The sequence below is a fragment of the Mustela erminea genome, chromosome 4 (assembly GCF_009829155.1).
Source record: "Mustela erminea isolate mMusErm1 chromosome 4, mMusErm1.Pri, whole genome shotgun sequence".
NCBI lineage: Eukaryota > Metazoa > Chordata > Mammalia > Carnivora > Mustelidae > Mustela > Mustela erminea.
Window position 1 is genome coordinate 12,895,239 of NC_045617.1, and position 21,000 is coordinate 12,916,238.

General features: G+C 37.4%; 1 protein-coding gene across 1 annotated transcript in view; it reads right to left on the reverse strand.

The window, feature by feature from the left end:
* Positions 1–12,116: 12,116 nt before the first annotated feature.
* Positions 12,117–21,000, reverse strand: part of OPRM1 (opioid receptor mu 1) — a 78,210-nt gene continuing 69,326 nt past the window's right edge. Inside the window, exon 4 of the mRNA XM_032338674.1 lies at positions 12,117–18,809. Coding sequence (XP_032194565.1) covers positions 18,771–18,809 — 39 coding nt within the window. The 3' untranslated portion in view covers positions 12,117–18,770. The remainder of the gene's footprint in view (positions 18,810–21,000) is intronic.

The window sequence follows — 21,000 nt, forward strand, 5'->3', positions numbered from 1 at the left end:
TTACTGTATATGGTCTCTGTTCCTTTCTGATCTACCACTTGTAGGCTCTCTCTTTGCTTAGAGGACCCCTTTCAATATTTCCTGTAGAGCTGGTTTGGTATTTGCAAATTCTTTCAGTTTTTGTTTGTCCTGGAAGCTTTTAATCTCTCCTTCTATTTTCAATGATAGCCTAGCTGGATATAGTATTCTTGGCTGCATGTTTTTCTCGTTTAGTGCTCTGAAAATATCATGCCAGCTCTTTCTGGCCTGCCAGGTCTCTGTGGATAAGTCAGCTGCCAATCTAATATTTTTACCATTGTATGTTACAGACTTCTTTTCCCGGGCTGCTTTCAGGATTTTCTCTTTGTCACTGAGACTTGTAAATTTTACTATTAGGTGACGGGGTGTGGGCCTATTCCTATTGATTTTGAGGGGCGTTCTCTGAACCTCCTGAATTTTGATGCTCGTTCCCTTTGCCATATTGGGGAAATTCTCCCCAATAATTCTCTCCAGTATACCTTCTGCTCCCCTCTCTCTTTCTTCTTCTTCTGGAATCCCAATTATTCTAATATTGTTTCGTCTTATGGTGTCACTTATCTCTCGAATTCTCCCCTCGTGGTCCAGTAGCTGTTTGTCCCTCTTTTGCTCAGCTTCTTTATTCTCTGTCATTTGGTCTTCTATATCACTAATTCTTTCTTCTGCCTCATTTATCCTAGCAGTGAGAGCCTCCATTTTTGATTGCACTTCATTAATAGCTTTTTTGATTTCAACTTGGTTAGATTTTAGTTCTTTTATTTCTCCAGAAAGGGCTTTTATATCTCTCGAGAGGGTTTCTCTAATATCTTCCATGCCTTTTTCAAGCCCGGCTAGAACCTTGAGAATTGTCATTCTGAACTCTAGATCTGACATATTACCAATGTCTGTATTGATTAGGTCCCTAGCCTTCGGTACTGCCTCTTGTTCTTTTTTTTGTGTTGAATTTTTCCGTCTTGTCATTTTGTCCAGATAAGAGTATATGAAGGGGCAAGTAAAATACTAAAAGGGTGGCAACAACCCCAGGAAAAAATGCTTTAACCAAATTAGAAGAGATCCAAAATCGTGAGGGGGGAGAAAGGGGATAAAAAGAGGTTCAAAAAGGAAGAAAGAAAAAAAAAGAAAAAAGAAAGAAAAAAAAAGAAAAAAGAAAAGAAAAGAATTTAAAAAAAAAAAGGAAAACACCTGAGAAAAATGTAAAAATGAAAAAATATATATATTAGATAAACTAGTAAAAAATCGTTAAAAAAGAAAAAGGTAACAGTTAAAAAAAAAAAAAAATTTACCCGAAGGCGAGAAAAGAAAAAAACAAAAAAATGAAAAAGAAAAAAATTGAATTAACTGCAAGACTAAAAAAAAAATCACAGGGAAGAAGCCATGAGTTCCGTGCTTGGCTTTCTCCTCCTCTGGAATTCTGCTGCTCTCCTTGGTATTGAAACCGCACTCCTTGGTAGGTGAACTTGGTCTTGGCTGGATTTCTTGTTGATCTTCTGGGGGAGGGGCCTGGTGTAGTGATTCTCAAGTGTCTTTGCCCCAGGCGGAATTACACCGCCCTTACCCGGGGCCGGGGTGAGTAATCTGTTCGGGTTTGCTTTCAGGAGCTTTTGTTCCCTGAGCACTTTCCGTAGAGTTCCGGAGGATGGGAATACAAATGGCGGCCTCCTGGTCTCCAGCCCGGAGGAGCCGAGAGCCCAGGGCCGCACTCCTCAGTGCGCCCTCAGAGAACAGCGCCCAGTTACTCCCGTCTGCCTGACCTCCGGCCGCGCTCCGAGCTCTCCGAGCCTGCGACCAGTTCAAGGTAACACCGAGCTGTGAGCTTACTGTCGGCTCTGTCTCTGTAGCCGGCTTTCCCGCAAGGTCTGCGACACTCAGACACCCCTGATCCTTCTGTGACCCTGCGGGACCTGAGGCCACGCTGAACCCGCGTGGGCTTCGCCCCGGTTTAGCCTCTGGAGCGATGTCCCTCAGCGGAACAGACTTTTAAAAGTCCTGATTTTGTGCGCCGTTGCTCCGCCGCTTGCCGGGAGCCGGCCCCTCCCCCCGGGGTCTATCTTCCCGTCGCTTTGGATTCACTTCTCCGCCGGTCCTACCTTTCAGAAAGTGGTTGTTTTTCTGTTTCCAGAATTGCTGTTGTTCTTCTCTTCGATCTGCCGATGGATTTTCAGGTGTTTGCAATCTTTAGATAAGCTATCTAGCTGATCTCCGGCTAGCTGAAGCAGTCTCAGCCTGCTAATTCTCCGCCATCTTGACTCCTCCTCTGGATTTGGACTCTTAACCAAACCATTGTATGAGTCTGTTAAAGGTCCTGATGAGGAACCTTTGCTCTGGACTAAAGCTCAGCAGATGGCCTTTCAAGCATTAAAAGCTAAAACTTCTGCCAACTCCAGCTTTGGAAGCTTGGAAAAACCTTTCACTCTATATGTAGCAGAAAAGCAAAGCCAAGCTTTGGGAGTTCTCACCCAAAAATGAGGAAATGAAACAAGGCTGGTGGGATATTTTTCAAAGTCACTTGACAATGTAGCCCAATGGTGGCTCGCTTGTCTTCATGCAGTGGCTGCCACAGCCCTCCTGGTAGAAAAAACCTCAAAGCTCATGATGGGACAGTCCCTGTAATGACTTCACATCAGGTCCAGAGTGTCTTAGAGACCAAGGGCCATCAAAGGATGATGGGAGGCCACCTTACTAGACACCAAACTATGCTTTTAGATACACCTGAAATAATACTTAAAACTTGTCAGACTTTAAACACAGCTACTCTTATGTCTGGACCTGACCATCATACCTCTATAGAACATAACTGTTCAGAAATCATTGATCTTGTCTATTCTAGCTGGTGAGACTTAAAAGATTCCACTATTAAAAATGCAGATGATAGTTGGTTTACTGATGGCAGTAACTTCACAGATAAGGGAGAAAAAAGGGCTGGACATGCTAGAGTTAGTCTGATTCAAACTATTGAGGCGAAACCCCTTCCAATAAATTCTTCTGGCCAAAAAGCTGAAATAATAGCACTTATCTGTACTTTTCAATTTGCAAAAGGTCTAAGAATTAACATTTACACTGACTCCAAATATGCCTTTCTGGTACTACATGCTCATGGAGCTATTTGGAAGGAAAGGGGATTGTTATCAAGCCATAACTCTCCAATCAAACATGGACCTGAAATCATTGCTCTTCTATAACAAGCCATAACTCCCCAATCAAACATGGACCTAAAATCATTGCTCTTCTTGAGGCTATACCTCTCTGCCCAAGGAGGTAGCGGTGATTCACCTCAAAGGACATCAAAGGGATATGACCTTAGAATCTAAAGGAAACAATTAAGCAGACTGTGCAGCCAAAGAGGCAGCAAAAGGTAACCGGATATTAAGCTTTATACCAGTCTTAACTCCAATGGAGTCCATAACTCCTGTCTATTCAGCTCAAGAAATTCACATTGCTCAGGAGTGAGGATGTTTTAAAACTACACAGGACTGGCTTGTTAACAGTGAGGGAAAATTTTTATACCCAAGAGTAGTCAATGGAAGATAATACAGGGCCTGTACCAGGCTACTCATTTGGGCAAAGACACTTTAAAACATTTAATTAAAAATATATTTGATGGAGTAAATTTGACAGCCACAATAAAACAGGTTTGCTGATCCTGTATTGTCTGTGCCCAAGTAAATCTGGAAGGTGCAGCTCGCCCTCCCCCTCTTTTAAAACCAGTTCAAAGGTGTGGATCCTATCCCGGAGAAGACTGGCAACTTGATTTCACACAAATGCTACCTTGCAAAGGCTATAAGTATCTATTAGTGTTTGTTGATACCTTCCTCAGATGGGTTGAAGCCTTTCCATGTAAAACTGGAAGAGCCATAGAAGTAACTAAGATTTTGTTGTGAGAAATTATTAGATTTGGCTTTCCTCAATCTCTTCAAAGTGACAATGGTCCTTCTTTTACTGCTCAAATAACTCAACAAGGAGCCCAAGCCTTAAAAATTAAGTATTTCTTGCATTCAGCCTGGCATCCATAATCCTCTGGGAAAGTAGAAAAAACTAATCATACTTTAAAATGCCATCTTGCCAAACTTAGTCTAGAAATTCAGGAAAATTGGGTTACTCTCTTACCAATAGGACTTTTCAGGATAAGAACTGCTCCAAAACAACCTCTAGGACTCAGCCCTTTTGAGTTATTACATGGCAAATCATTTCTTTCTGTAGATCTGTTATTAGATGAAGATTATAATGCTTTATTAAATTATCCATTGGAAGCTGGTTTAACTCATAAGTTATTCAATGAGTATACTAATCATATATTCCCAAAACCTGATTTAACTATAACTGAAAACCCACTCCATGTAAATCTCGAAGACATGTTTATTTAAAAAATTAGAAGTCGGATACAACAGAAAACCTATACCTCCTTCACAGCTACCCAGTGAGCAAACTAATATGACTTCATACTCCTGTGAACACATAGAAGACCTCAAACTCCTCTTCAAACAAAAATGAAGGTTGTATATCTTCTCTTTGTTTTCCTTTCACCTATCTTAACTGACAACTCCTTCCCTACAGTGGGCACAGCATTATGCTGAACTACAAAATCAAATGGGTTGTTGGATATGTGGAATTTTGCCTATGTCAAATATGTCTGGGTTACCCTGGTGATTTTCCCCTTTACAGGCACTGATTGGCACTCTCTACAGGATTATATTTCAGAAATAATATATGGAGACAGTATGTACCAGGATAAATCTATCACTAATCCAGATGCTTCTTCCTGGCCCATGATCAGTAAGATATAGATTTCACCAAGACATAACCAAACTTTTTCATACTCTCAAACTATTAAAGTCCTAACTGACCTTACAAGCCCACAAATTAATACCTACCAACCAGGGCCTAAGCTACAAAACCCTACTTATCACTGTACTGAGGATGGTATATATCAAATTTGGGGTACATATTTGTGGCTCACATCCTCTGTTGGACAGCTCAGTCAAAAGGCAGTTTTATGCTGGGAACAAAAAAATCATAGATATTATATACTTGGGCAAGTAACACTTGACATCTAGGATGGCTATCATTAGAAGCATGTTCCCAAATAATAGTACCCCAGGCTACTGACTGGTTCGCTACAGATTGGGTAACATGACCTGGCATCAGATGGCCAGGTCCAAATGGAGCCCACTGGATATGTGGAACTAACCTGTGGCCCTCGCTTCCTCCAGGGTGAATAGGTCACTGCAACTTAGAATTTGCCTGGATTCATGGACACATTACTAAAACCATCACTACTTCAGCTAATCTCCCCAATTTAAAGCAAAGACAAACACGATCTTTTTTAAATGGTATGATCACTTAACATCCATTTTTTGCTCCATCTGTAGGACTAGAGGAAGTCATGTGGCATGTAGAAGCTCTTAATAAATGCACTGCAAAGGCACTCAATGATTCACCAAATAGCATCTCCTTACTTAATATCAAAGTCATACAGATGTGCAAGGACATCTACAAAATAGAATGGCCTTAGATGTCTTAACAGCAGCACAGGGTGGCACACATGCAATTATTAAAACAGAATGTTATGTGTACATCCAAGATTATCATAAAAATGTCACAGGACTAATAAAAGACATGAATACCACATTGGGGCTCTACAGGATCCTTCTCTCTTTCTCTCAGTGATTGGTTAAGTTCCTGGTTTAAAGAAGAACTATGGTTAATGATTAAAGATCTCTTTTTTGGACTTCTCATTCTTATAGCCCTACAAATCTTAATGCGTTGCCTTCTTCAGTGTTTCTCTACTTAGTGCCGAGACTCCATTGCTGCAATGACTTCCCATCGACAGATTATCCTGACCACACACAGAGATGCTTCTTTACTGCCAGTGCTGGATTCAGCTGCCTCCATCTTTCCTAACTCCCCTACACATTTCTCAACTGATTAGTGTTGATCCCAGGACGCAGAGACAACTTTATGCCCCTATTCAGCAAGAAGAAGTTACAGAAGATGAGACCTTCCACCTTCAAAACCTTAAAAATTTAAGGGTCAAAATTGTTCAGGAGGGAATGATGAGGGAACAGAAGCCTGGCTGAGGACAAAGCAAAAGGCTGACACCTTGCAAACCCCCCACCCCCACCATTCCTGGGTGGGACATATGTGACATTTTTTTTTTTCCATATGTGACATTCTTTTAGGAATCTCCCAACTATCTTAATGTTAATAGCTTGCTAAAAAGGGAAAAATGACCTTAACAATGGCAAGGCCTCTGGTATCTGGTATCTTGTAGTTCCTCTTTAGCATATGAAGGTTCTATTGAAACCTCTCTTTTCCTTACCTCTCCCAGCCCCATCATACATAACCTGCCACCCCTCACAACTCTGGGGCAGCATCTCTTCCTGTCCATGGATCCTGCTCCCTTGCTTTAATAAATCACCTTTTTGCACCAGAGACGTCTTAAGAATTCTTTCTTGGCTGTCAGCTCTGGACCTCCCTTACATTCTAAAACTTCATCAAAGGTATCTACGTTTATTTTCAACAATGGACTCTATAGCAGAGGAATTTTTTCTCTGCATAGTTGGATTAACAATTCTAATTGAAGGAGTCATAGTTGTCAAGGTTTAGGGACACTTTTGTTTTAAAAATACAAACAATTGAAGAGAAAAAGTCCACTTATTTCAATCATTTTACAGTACTTAGTCAATATAGAGAAGCAGAAAGACTCTACCAAAAAACTGCTAGAACTGATAAATGAAGTCATAGGATATAAAATCAATGTACAGAAATCTGTTGCATTTCTATACAGCAATAATGAATCAATAGAAAGAGAAATTAGGAAAACAATCCCTTCGCAATTGCACCCAAAATACTAAAATATCTAAGAATAAACTTAGTCAAAGAAGTGAAAGACCTGTATTCTGAAAACTGTAAAACACTGATGAAAGAAATTGGAGATGACACAAAGAAATGGAAAGACATTCCATGTCCATGGATTAGAAAAAGAAATATTGTTAAAGCCTATACTACCCAAGCTACTGTACGGATTTAATGCAATCCCCATCAAAATACCAACAGCATTTTTCCGAGGAAAAAAAATCCTGGTATTTGTATCGGACCGCAGAAAGCCATGAGTAGCCAAAGCAATCTTGAAAAAGAAAAGCAAGGCTGGATGCATCATAATTCTGGACTTCAAGTTATATTACAAAGTACTGTAGGAATCAAGACAGTATGGTACTGGCACAAAAATAGACACATAGATCAATAGAACAGAATAGAAAACCCAGAAATAAATCCACAAAAATACGGTCAATTAATCTTTGACAAAAATAAACTATTGGGACTTCATCAAGATAAAAACCTTCTGCACAGTGAAGGAAACCATCAACAAAACTAAAAGACCATCTTCAGAATGGGAAGAAGATATTTGCAAATGATATATCTGATAAAGGGTTAGAATACAAAATCCATAAAGAACTAATCAAACTTAATACCCAAAAACCAAATAATCCAGTTAAGAAATGGGTAGAAGAAATGGATAGACATTTTTCCAAAGAAGGCATATAGACGGCTAACAGACACATGAAAAGAAGCTCAACATCACTCATCATCAGGGAAATACAAATCAAAACTCTAATGAGATATCTCCTCATACCTGTCAGAATGGCTATAATCAACAACACAGCAAACAAGTGTTGGTGAGTATGTGGAAAAAGGGGAAACCCTCGTGCACTGTTGGTGAGAATGCAAATTGGTGAAGTCACTGTGGAAAATACTATGATATCTCCTCAAAAAGTTAAAAATAGGACTACCCTATCATCTAGCAATTGCACTACTAGGTATTTACCCAAAGAATACAAAAATACTAATTCAAAGGGGTACACGTGTCCCTATGTTCATAGCAACATTATCTAGAATAGTCAAGGTATGGAAAGAGCCCAAGTGGCCATAGATTGATGAATGATAAAGAGGAAGTGGTACACACATGTGTGCACATACACCCACCCACACCCACGATTGGATTTTTTAAAAAATTTTAGAATCTTTTTTATTGTAGTGCACACAAGGATGTGAAAAATGCATTGTCACTACATTATGTAAGCATCTAGGTGTGCAATAATTGATCAATACCCTTGAAAGTGTGACTGGAGATAACAAATCATATAAAAAAGAAATGTTATAGTTTTAAAAAGGGTTTAAATACATACATATATATTTATATACATATGAATTCAAGCAACACAATGGAATATTATTCAGCCATAAAAAAGAATGACCTCAACCATTTGCAACAACATAGATGGAGTGAGAGAATTTTATGGTAAGTGAAGTAAGTCAAAGAAAGACAAATATCATATTTCACTCATATGCGGAATTTAAGGAACACCAAAAAAAAAAAAAAAAACAACCAAAGTGGGGCGGAAAGGAGAGAAAGGCAAACCAAGAAACAGACTCTTGACTATGGAGAGCAAACTCTTGGGTGGTAGAGGGGAGGTAGGTGGGAGGATGGGGGAAGTAGGTGGTGGGGATAAAGAAGGGCATGTGCTGTGATGAACACCAGGTGTTGTATGGAAGTGTTGAATCACTGTATTGTACACCTGAAACTAATATTACACTGTATGCTAACCAACTGGAATTTCAATAAAAACTTCAAAAAAAATAAAATACTTATCAAAGTCATCTGTTAGTCAATTCTTAGACTCCTTATCTACAGTAACATTAATTTGGAGAATATTCTTTTTAGGTAAGTTATGTGCAAATGAGAAAGACAAGAGGAAAATCTATATATCACTATCAGATTTTCTTTATTAGTCATATATATCACTGTACATTACATGCAAGAAAATCACAATATAGCCCCAAATGATTATGTATTCTGGCATAACAAGAATAATATAGTCCAAAGTTTATACATTTACATACAGCTATCTTCAACAGTTAAATAGGAATAAAGTAAAAATAATTTACTGATGTGCTCACTGTTTGATGTATAAGTCAACATTCTAATTTGCACATGAGACCACTATGATCTGGCAGATCATTCTTTTGGAAGCTAAAGCTGACCATCTTCTCCTATCTGGAAATGTGCATAAAATGCAAAATGATAGCTTCGTCTTTACTGCACATGAAAATATTAATTTTTCTACAATTAAAAAGACATTATGATGGGACCAACACATTAATTAAAACCAAACAAGAAACAAAAAACTGAAGAAAGACTACTAGACAAACATGAAAACAACATTGTATATTTTTAAACATTCCTTTTTGGCATTACCACAGTCAACAACATACAGTTGATCCTTGAACAAAGTGGGAGTTGGGAGCAATTACTACCCTGACCACACAGCTTAAAATCTGCATAAAACTTTTGACTCCCCAAAAGCTTAACTACTAATAGCCTAATTTAGACAGGAAGCCAGCATAAACAGTCAATAAACACATGTTTTTTATGTTACACATATTATGTACAGTATTCTTACAATAAAGGAAGCCAGAGAAAAGAAATGTTATTAGAAAATCATAAGGAAGAGAAAATACATTTACAGGACTATACTGTATTTATAAAAAACCAAAAAAACACTTATAAGTGGACCTGTGCCGTCAAATCCATGTTGTTCAAGGGTCAGCTGTACTCATTTGTCTATTGTTTTCCTGGCAGGGCCATCTAGGTGAAATACACTACCTAAGGAAATATTTTTTACCTATTGTGGTAAGGGCAGGTATGGGAAAATTCTTAAAAATAATCAGGAAGCATGTTGTGCTCACTGTTAAATCTATGGGCTTCATACTGTTTTTCTAACGATGTGGTTATGTTTTCATTTACTTGGCTAGAAAATCCATAAAACACGAAAAATTCTAGACTTTTCTTTTTATGCTACCAGTTGTCATTTGTATAATCAGCTCTTTGGATATTTGGGGTATAGAAATTGAATCTACATGCAGAGCAGCAGATCTGTTTCTCTCCTTCAGTCCCCAACACATTCAAGGAGAAGGATTGATTCTGCTTTTCTCTCAGACCCCTGAATGGGAGCCATGAGAACAAAATCAATGCGTAGAGAGTTGTTTATGTTGGATCTGACTTCAAACTATAGAAAAAGGAAGCAATAATTCTGCTGCTGTTTCTATTGCTAGGGAAAAAGTAGTTTGTGGATAGGGTGGGCATGAATTTCTATAAAATATTTGTGCTAAATCAACCACAGAGAATCTCATTTAATAAAACATTTAAAAAAATAATATTTTGATTTTTCCCATGAAATATGGGTATCTTTTTAAGCTAAGTGTTTTTAGTTGCCTAAACTTCAAATATAATTAAAATCATGCAGCACAGCTTCTCCTTTCTAATGGAAATTATCTTTGGAAAACAAACTGTGTCATTAATGTTACAAGAAATTTAAAAACATGTGACAGAGCACCTAATACTTAAAGTCACACTTAAAAAAAAATCCCTTGTCTTTTTGCTATATTTGATATAACAGATTTTTGAACTTTTTTTAAAGCTGCACTTGCAATTTCTTTTTTATTTAACAGAACAAAATAAAGGAGCAAGATCACTTGTTTTAAGTTTCCAGAATTATTAAGTAGATGAAAAATTCAGAAAATGTATTGCCAAGAGAAGGATGTGTTATTGGAAACTGGCATTTCTTTTTTAAATTCCCATCAAATTAATGGGAATTTATATTTTTATACTCATAAGGTAGAAATTTTTATGGTGGGAGTATAAAATTATAAATTGTAGCTTCGAATTTTGTGGATTCAGGATTTATGACCAAATTTTTCAGTGAAGTTAATGGTTTGGATGGAGATAAAAGCATAATTTGAAGTTCAAATTAAGATTTAAATAGAGAATGTATAGTTTAAAGCATTTTCTAATCTTCACTTTGTTTCTGGAGTATAAATGTAAAAAAGCTTGCAAGTAATTTATTGATTCAGCTCCTTCCAAATAAGGAGCTAAGTTCTTCATAAATTTTATTTCATTAATTGCTTTCTATTTTGATTAAAATTACCATATAATTTCTAAGGCTCCATTTTGTTACGTGTGTGTGTCCATGATAGTTATTTTCAAATATACTATATAATCCAAAGTACCTGCCTGAAAACAGAAACTTCAAACAAACCAGACATTTCAAGAATCACAGAGTCCTCTGATGTTCAAGAGGCTGCAGAGTTTGGAAGGTCATGTGTTTGTCAGGCCAGGAACTAAATAAATATGCTTGAGACTATGTATGGAACTTTTTTCAAATGAATGTAGATGTTCTTATGAAATGAAATATACACCTGAAAGTCTTATTGACATTTTAGTTTTTTCATTATGGATTTTCTCAAATGGTGGGCTCTTAAAACTCAATTTTTTTTTGTAGGAATCTCCAATATCTTAGAATGTTGACAAGAGCTTCTTAGACTTCAAAATATTGCAAAATACAGTTAGAAGTCAAAGCTATTCTCTTTTAACATAACAGAGTCAAAATGACTTAGTTTATAGATCCAATCTAAAATTAATTTCCTACCATTTACAAAGACATCTGTGCACTACGCAAAACCAGAGCCAAAGGAAAGACTTCTAGCTTTTACATTCATGCCAGAAGCAGCATGACTGGTAGATGGCCGTCACCATTCAGTCGATTCTTCTTCCCTTTCCCTCAGCCCTGCATGAAGTAGAGGGTGGCATTTTCCTCATGGTGTCTTTAAGTGCTCAGTGGCCAGCTTTCTCTAAATGAGAAACAACCAGCACGATCACTTCAGTGGTCTTTAGGATCAATAAGAAAATGAACCAAATTGATCCCCCAATTTCCTACTGGAATCTTCAGCCTTGTTATGAGGAAAATACTTTAAAAGAGATGCTCATATTTTTATGTGTATATTCATGCTTATGGGCCAAGCTACGTCCTGGTGCAGGTAACTTCAAGAGACTATCCCTGTTTCTAGATTTGACTGGAATTATTTTGTGGTGAATATTATTTATGATGAATGGATCAACAGCCATTATTAGGAATTGCATTATACATTTGGTTTATGCCTTTGTTTATAAGATATAGCTCATTCTTAGAAAAGGAAGGATTTCATAAAAGTGAAAATGAAATTGTGTCATCAACATTAACCCCACCCCCCATCCCCAGTAAATGGATGAAATTCATTAAAACAAACAAAAATCATGGGGCAGTTTAAAACACAAATTTTTCTTATTGTGATTATTTTTCCCCCAGCCCATGTAGAAGTTATGTAATTGATTCATAGGCAGCAAGGGGATCCTAAGAACTACTTGCCAGGTTCTATGATTTGCAGTATTGAGTTTATAAATCTTGAAAATAACCTGCTATTTGGACCTAATTTATACAGATGTAGTAGATTACATGGAAAGTACCTAGGTGCCTAGGCAGCCTATTGGTTTGCTCCATTCTCTTGAGAATTAAGGGCCATGAATTTCCATAAGGCAAATGAGTTTTGAGTTAATACAGCGATGATCAGTAGCAGCTTCCCACTGAGTCAGAGCGCTAGGTGAGCCTGGGGGCAGATAGGAACAAATTGTCTCACAGCCAAAGAGAGTAACAGGAAGGCCTTGTTATTTTTCTGTTATTTGAATGGACTCCTGCAGAGATGAGAGCAGGCAATAGGAAGCAGGTTTACCACCTGCAGAGATGCAGGAAAGGAATCTGGCTGATAGGTTTCTTGTGCTAGTATGGGTATTAGAGATTGAACTCTGATTGGTTCTAAAGTCCAAATGATATAGAGAAGAGGGACATTATTTGATGAAATGGGGAATGTAAGTGGCCCAGCATGTTGCCAAGCCATGAGCAAAGATATGTCTCAATTTTCCATTATACTCTGGCAATGATGACCTCCTACATTGGCCATTACAAAGGGAAATTCATCGGGCAGAGAAAATTGAGGAACATGCGTGTGTATGATGACAGGGTGAAGTCAACATTTTTGAACAGCAACGAAAAATAATCCAACAACAATAATGAATCCCTAAACCAACGAACTAGTCAGGCAACCAAGAAAGAAAAAAAACCTCAAAGAGTTGGCATATAAGGAATAGGCATTCTGAAACATCTGATGGACCATTTTATTCTAATTTACTTCATAAATGGGAACTCTTTTCTTTTGAAAGTTTCCGGTAGTCAGTCTCCTTAGGGAATAACGTCCACTAATTTTAGAGCGTGGTGTCTTGACCATGGCAAGAAAAAAGTCAGATGTACTACTCTGCCAAGAAAACTGTAGATATTCATACTGCATTTCAATGTTATGCCGTATAATGGAAATTTCATGTGATTTGTATTGTCTCATTTTGGGAAAGTAAAAATTCTAATATGGGATGCAAAAAACAGTGGGATCCACAGGTTAACCTTTGATTAGAGAACTTTTGAGGGCATAATAAAAACCGTATGCCTGTAACTGGCCCTTTCCAACTCAGAATTGGGAATATCCCTGGGAACCTAATCTGTGTAGGCACTTGCAGACTCTGGTCTCTTCTGAGAGGCACCAACTGATCTTTAGGCTTGGTTGTTTTGATGTCATAGTGGTCTGGAGTGGTGACATCATGACTATTACCAGATATAGAATGTGAAAAGTATCTCTACATCCCAGAAGCCCATCTCTGAGGGAACCAGAGAAAGGACAGCCTATGAGCCATACAAATTTTGCAAATATCATGTAGTGTTAGGAATCTTGTTTCCCTCGACAAAATGGGGAAAAATAATTATTGTTTTTCTCAGTAACTCATTTGCTTTGGCCTCCACTATGAACAGTAAAATCTATCATCAGGTCACGCTAATGTGATTTCCTCTCCCTTTTCTCTAGGAATCATTAATTAAACTAGTTTTACTGTGCTTATATTAACGAAGCTCACTCATGCTATTCGGTGTATGTGACTGTGTTCAGTTTCACCTAGGCTCTCAGAAACATAGTGTCCCATCTATTCCCACCCTTTCTCTTCTCATATCTTCCTCTCTCTGTTTCTATCACTTATTCTTTTCATTTCCATTTGGCATTTTGTAGCCCTGTGTATTCATTGAAAACTTTCTAGCTTTAGTGGATAATGCTAATTGAATAAAACATTTATGTTTTGGAAGGAAAACAACAGAAATTTATTTTAAGAGAATTGGAAGTAAATATGATAGCCTATTCTCAAGATTTAGGTTCTTTAAAAAATTAAGTAGCAAAGTAAGAAGAAGGAAGTTGTAGGTAATGTTAAAGTGCATATTTTCCTGGAGGATTTTTGTTGTTGTTGTTGCAAAACATGCCTATTACAGAGCGCACAGTGATGATAAGATAAATTTCCCTTGCTGTCTTCAAAAAGACCTCTGTGTTCTTTTCCTGAAACTATAAGACAAATATACATTTATTCCGTATAGGCAATGCAAGCTTGCTAACAATGTGACACTATTAGCTGGAACACAAGTAATAAACTTTTTTTTTTTTTTCAGTTGCCCTGGTTTAGATTTCATGGACATAGTTTTAGGGGGAGAAGCAAACTATGTTTGACTCATGAGATAGCTCTGAATGACAACAAATCATTGAGGTTTGCAATTATTGAGATGTATAGAGGCAAATTCAGTTCCTGCAAAAACTGTATTTCCCCTCATGATGTATATTTAATATTAACATTCTTTCAAATTCAAAACTGAGGACACATCATCTGAAAAATCAAAGCATATTTATGCTTGCATTGAAAGCTTTGAGGCTGTTATGATTAATTTCAGGCAATTTTTATACTACATAGGATTGTTTATGCTCTTTCCATAAGTATATAGAGGTTTCACTGAAACACAAAGCTATAAGACTTGTTTGCATTCAAGTGTGGTTTCTGTAGGTCCTGTTTCTTTTCTAATACAGTCTAAAGAACTGTTGCAACTTAAATAGATCCCTACCTGCTCTACATAATGCACGCTTTTTAGAAACAGTATCTTTGTATAAAAGGTAGTGATGCCAACCAGCTCCATTGAGTGGTAGTTAAGTATGATGCCAGATAATTCAGATGGTAGAATGATAAAAATGAGTAAACTCTCTTCTGTCCTTGTCCCTTATGGTTCCACTCGATTCTTAAATAATTTTTTTCCAAATAAATAGCAAAACTTTTGCATTGTTTCAGATGTTGTAGTACAGTCTAGAAACATCTTAATCTATTGTCATAGAGTTTTATTTTGTCTTTAAGCAGACAAGGCACTCTTTTGGATGTGAATGGATCAGAGATTTAACTGAGTTTCTGGAAGTTGGGAGAGAAGGAAGGAGCTCACCGCTTGTACCACATGAAATCACAGGGCTATTTTTTGGGGGAGGAGCCAGGGGTATGGGGACATTAGAACCCTAAGCACTAGTTTCCAGGTGGGTTGGCTTTGAATGCAAACCTGAATCCCTCTCAAACAGCAGAGGAAGAAGTAATTATGCCAATTTCCTCTGTAACATTGTAAAGCTTAGGTACAATTTCAAGTGCAGATTTTAAAATTCTCACTTCATGCAAGGTTATAGGAAATGCAAAGTGAGTTGAAAATGTATGTGATGGGGAAAGCCCCAGAAAAATTGATCTCCCTCTGAATATGTGCCAAGGGTCAAGAATCATCTTTTCATATATTTTAGTCAAGACTGATATATTTCAAAGGTTGATATACTCAATTTTAATTTTTTCTGAGCCTTTAAAATTCCCTTAAAATGTATATGCAGCTATTTGATGTTATTTCAAAAGTACCTTGTTACAGGATGCAAGTTCAGTCCACCCTCAATCCACTGTTCATAACCCTAAAACCTCAGTGTCAATGATCTTTACATTTGTAACTCAAGTGTCTTGGACACAATAATATTAGGTAAATCAAACTGAACTTGACTTATGTACTGACTCCTTAAAAAACCCCAACACATTACATGACAAGAGCTTGAATATTTGCCACATACCATGGCACACTAAGCTTTTGCCATTTGGTTTTGCTTACTTTTGAACAGCTAGCAATGTACATACCTCCTCGTGGTTTTAGTTTGATCTCAGTGGTGAACAATGACTGGGTTGAAATTATTATTAATTAAATACAACTACCTCCTGGCTAAATGCCACAAAGCTAGACCCTTTAATTGGCTTGTCACTTTAGGCTCTAATGTCCCAATGGCAGTGGTCTTAAATATAATCTGAAGGCTGTATTCTGTCACTATGATCCTGGAGCATCTTCTACCAGGGAAAGTACAGTGGTTAGGCCAAAGCAAGAACAAGGCACTGATGAAGGTTGGTGTTTGTTCCCATCTCTCCCCTCATTGAAGAAATATGGCTCATGAGAAAAGAAATATGTTGAAAATGTCGGCAAAAATCTTGGTGCTTTTGTAAGGGCAGCAAGGATTCCTGAAGACACCCATTTCCTATTCATGGATATTTCTAAGGAAAGGATCGTATTTGTGGCTGTAAATGCACAGCTATAGTAGGGGCATGCGTGGTTCACAGAGAAGCTGAGAATTAAGGCTACTATGCCTTACCCTTACTTTACATCAATAGTTTGCTTCACTGGAAGAAGGCCAGACCAGAAGAAATCCTATCTGTAAGGACAGGAAGGTGAAATGAGAAGAAGAACAAAGCAGAACGTTACATTCCCTTTATATACAGATTTCACAAGGAACTTTAGCTTAACCAACCGAATCAGGGCTGCCACTTCCCCATTTGCCATGGAATATCAAGGCAGTTCTAGTAAATTTTGTGACAAGGGTTTTGAATGAAAAACATTGAAAAGCATATTTATTATTCATTTCAGAATGTTTTAACTGAGAGCTGGTCATCAGGCAGAAATGATTGTTGAGAAACAGCCTTATGAGCGGAAAGCAGTGCTACGTCATCTCTCGAGAGAACTGATGTTATTACAGCCCATTAAAAGGAAGAACTTTCCTCCCAAGTGACTTACATACAGATATTTCATTCTCCTTCATTGTGTTTCATTTGAATTATCCTTTTACTTGTGGAAGCTCTAATAGTGTCTATATGCATATATGTATTTATACACAAACGCATTTATTTAACAATCTAAAACTTTTTAAGGCTCTGGTTTAAATTACTTTGATCAGAAAAAAATAAAAATAATACATATCATTTCTGGGACATAATATTTGAGAAACAGAGATTATTAGAGGCAAATATAAGACTTCAATATTCAAGATTCAAGATAAAATATTATCTTTTTTTTTTCTTTTTCTTCTCATCCAATGGATACATGTGTTGGGTCCACATAATGACAGCTAGCTAGATCTGAGACAGTAAATTTAGCTATTCTGGTCCAAGATGTCTTGGATATTTGATCTGGATGCCCAGTACATATTTGTGTCTTATTATATTGAGGAACAGATATAACTTTTAATATTGAGTCTACTGGCAGCTTGTAGACTTAGAAATACTTTTTTATAAGGGAAATTGGTACCCTGTCATGTACTATATCTTCATAGATAACTACAATGTACATGACTCATTTAATCAACCCAGACAAAAGTTCAAAGTGGAGGGCTTTTTTTTTCTTTGCATAGGCCATCTGACTTGACTGTCTATATAGATCAAATAAAAATGGGTGATTGCCAACTCTCTACTGTATTTTATACCAAAGAAAACCAGTCAAAGAGGAGAATTGTCTTACAGAAATTGCTTAGAAGACTGACATTTTACAAAGGAAATCTTGACATTTAACAAAGATCAAAAAGACCAACATATTGGTGATGACATTATATAAACACAATCTTCAGGAAAATATTCTTGGGTCACTGTTAATATTTCAGGTCCAAGTAACTCCACAGGATTGAAAAGAAGATTAACCATTTTTATCTATGATCATTTGAGTCTTTCTGTTTTGAGATTAAGCTTATTGGATATAAATTTTTAAAAAGGCTTAGACTGTCATTTTATCACAGAATTAAAAAAAAAGATAAGATAATATACAAAAGGAGCATGCAGTATGGAGAAACTACTGAGAAATGAAGAATAAGTACATTTTAAAGCTTGACTTCCTCCCCAGATGAAGTGATGAGCTCATTGATCCACAATTACCTTTTATGAATAGTTTGATAAAAGAAGGGATCCTCACAGTTAAAATTAGGGAGCAAACAACTGAAAGCCTAAGAATGAATAATCTCCCATGAACTCTTGGGAAGTACCTGAAATGCACAAGAGTCAACCTTTCTGCAGCTGACACACTGTTGTGTTTCAGATAACATTTCATGCTAATTACTTCCTCAAAATTATGGAGCTACGTAGGAGACGTTATTCTTTAGAAGAATACAAAACAAAGAAACAAAGGTGGAAATGATGTCTTAACCAATATTAAGGTTAATATTAAAGGTAAAAGAAGAAAGTGTTCCTTACAGAAGACTAGATAAAGTCTTGAGATTTCCACACAAGTTCCTTTGATCAGAGGTAACACTTACTTTACATGTCACCATGCTAAATTTAACAACTGATGGGTTTTGTTTGATGAGGTCATAAATATTTGCTTCAAAACAAAATAATACACACAGAAGGGCCATCTTCTATGATGACCTCAGTTCACATACCATGGTGTGTTTTGGTCCCATTGGACATCTTCCTCATGATTATGTACACAAGTTGGACTTTTAAGCATGGTATGGTCTTTCCTTCCCAGCAACTGACTTAATTGAGATGTCTCCTTCACATGTGTAGAGTGGAGTGCTCAGAAGATCGAGTTTTGATGACTCAGGAGCTGGCACTTTCCTGAAACTAGAGGCTCCCACAGGTTCTTGCAGTGACCTGCTTCCACATAGATGGTGGCTTCTAAGCTCAGTGAGGGTCTGAATGGCATGAGACCCATCTAGGGCAATGGAGCAGTTTCTGCTTCCAGATTTTCTAGCTGAAAGAGGAAAGAGCAAAGATAGTGAGCATTTCAAACTGGGTTGCAGTGCACATTTATCAGGCATCTTCTGTGGGTCAGAACTGTCCTGAGGGCCCTCAGTATACTTTCACTTGTAACCTTCAGAGCTTTTCCTAAATGTCAAGACATTAATTAATCCCTTGGGTCATTATGAATAATCTCTTGGATCATTATGAGTATGCTATTGCATTTGTACACATTAATGAATAAGAATTATACAGTAGTCATCAAAGAGATATTATTGATAATGGTTTCCTTGAAAAAATACATTTTGAATCCAAATCCCTTATCTCCCTCTGTTCTTGACTCTCTTTCTCCTTCTTTATCCTCAAATTATTCATGACTTGACAAAAATTTCAAAAGAATAGCAGTGTCTCTTTTTGCAATACCTTTCATGTTCTTCATTTCTAGATGAAGACATTTTATTTTTCATTCGGTTCTCAAAATTAATGGATTTTTTTTTTCTGAAGCAACCAATTTGAAGTTCAGGGACTTTTGCCACCCCCACTTCCACTATAAAGCTGGCATATACATTGAGCAATAACATGACATTTGTTCACACACATAAAAATATGGTTTGGTATTTTCAAATATGGGAAGATATTTGTGGCCAAGAAATACATTTTGTATTTAACAAGCAATCTCTGTTGTCATTGTTAATATATTCTTTGGTGAGAAGGAAAGGAGGTGTTTATAGAGTCAGTATAAAGGGAGGGTTTTTCCTTTAACTTTATTTTAGTAAATTTCACACTTCAGGAAAAGTGCAAGAATGAGAATAGCATAAAGAACATTTGTGTACACTTTACCCAGACTCACCTGCTATTAACATTTTATCCCATTTGTTTAATCATTTGCTTTCTGTTCCTTTTTTTTTTCTCTTCTTCTACACACACACACATGCACACACACTATCTCTCTGAACTATTTGATACTCAGTTGGCTTTTTGTCACTACAGATTTCAATATATATTTTCTAAGAATGAGGAATACAAAGATCAGAATGGTCATTTGGAGAGGCAGTCTACCATGAGCCCTGGGTTTCCTGCACATCCTTTCTGACTGTGCCAGACTGTAAGGCTTAACCTTCCTCTGGCCTGGAATAGTTTCTGCAGGTGGTCACATAAGCAATTAGGTAGGCCAGGGTGACCACAGCATTGATCACTGTGTGAAGTACCTGTTCCTAGGGAGTTTGTTTATTGCTTGCCCTCAAAGGGCTGGGACTTTAGCTCTAGGTTCCTTAACGGTGACACAACCCATTGTGTGTGCAGCCACCATCAGGTCCCATCACACTGCCCAGTGGGATTTGGGGATAGAAGAGGCACTGCTATGCTAAATTTTCTGCTGCTGTTGTGCTGTGAGTACTAAACTGTTGACTTTGGTCGACATTTGGCCCCTAAATAGTTGTGGCAAAACAACCTGCTTGCTTGCTTGCTTGGTTTACTCATTTGGAATCTGGTTACTTCTAGCCATCTTCTAAGAGGTTTTTCCTAAACTGGCACCATGAGCAGGATGTCAAGATAGACAATGACTTTTTGGAAGAGAAAAGGCAAGGACTCATGGACTGGGTTTGGGAATATGATGAAAGTCCTTAAGTCCTTGGGATGTGGTAGGAAATGTGCTACAGAAAGAGTCATCCACTCCTGTCCTCGCTATTGATGAACATGACACAAGTCAATAGATGGGGGCTGAGTGATGAGGGATAAAGTCTAACCAATTGCCCAAATGGTGCCATGGTTGTTGCTTGCTCTCCTATGGACACGGAGGCTAAGAGAACTCTCTGAGCCCCACAAGGGAAGAAAGCACAACTTCACCAGTTTTAAGTCAAGACTAGAAACAACTAGAGGGCAAATGCCTCTATAATGACTACTAAGACGTAGATCCATAGTGAGAGGGAAAAGAGAGATGTCCAGGAGAGCTTTGATCAATAGGTCGAGGAACTCTTAGACATGTGACTGATGAAGGAGTTAGGGAGGTTATAGTCTTAATGAATAAGGAGGATTTCTTGAGGCCAATAAAATCCCATGAAACCTAATGGAGAAAGCTACTCAAAGGCTGAGGCTGCTCTAGACTTATTCTATCATGAACAGAAAGACAGTTTGATTATGATCCCACATCCAGAGAATGACTGGTTCACTTTTAAGATTATCCCCTTCCCTACAAGGTGGTAGCA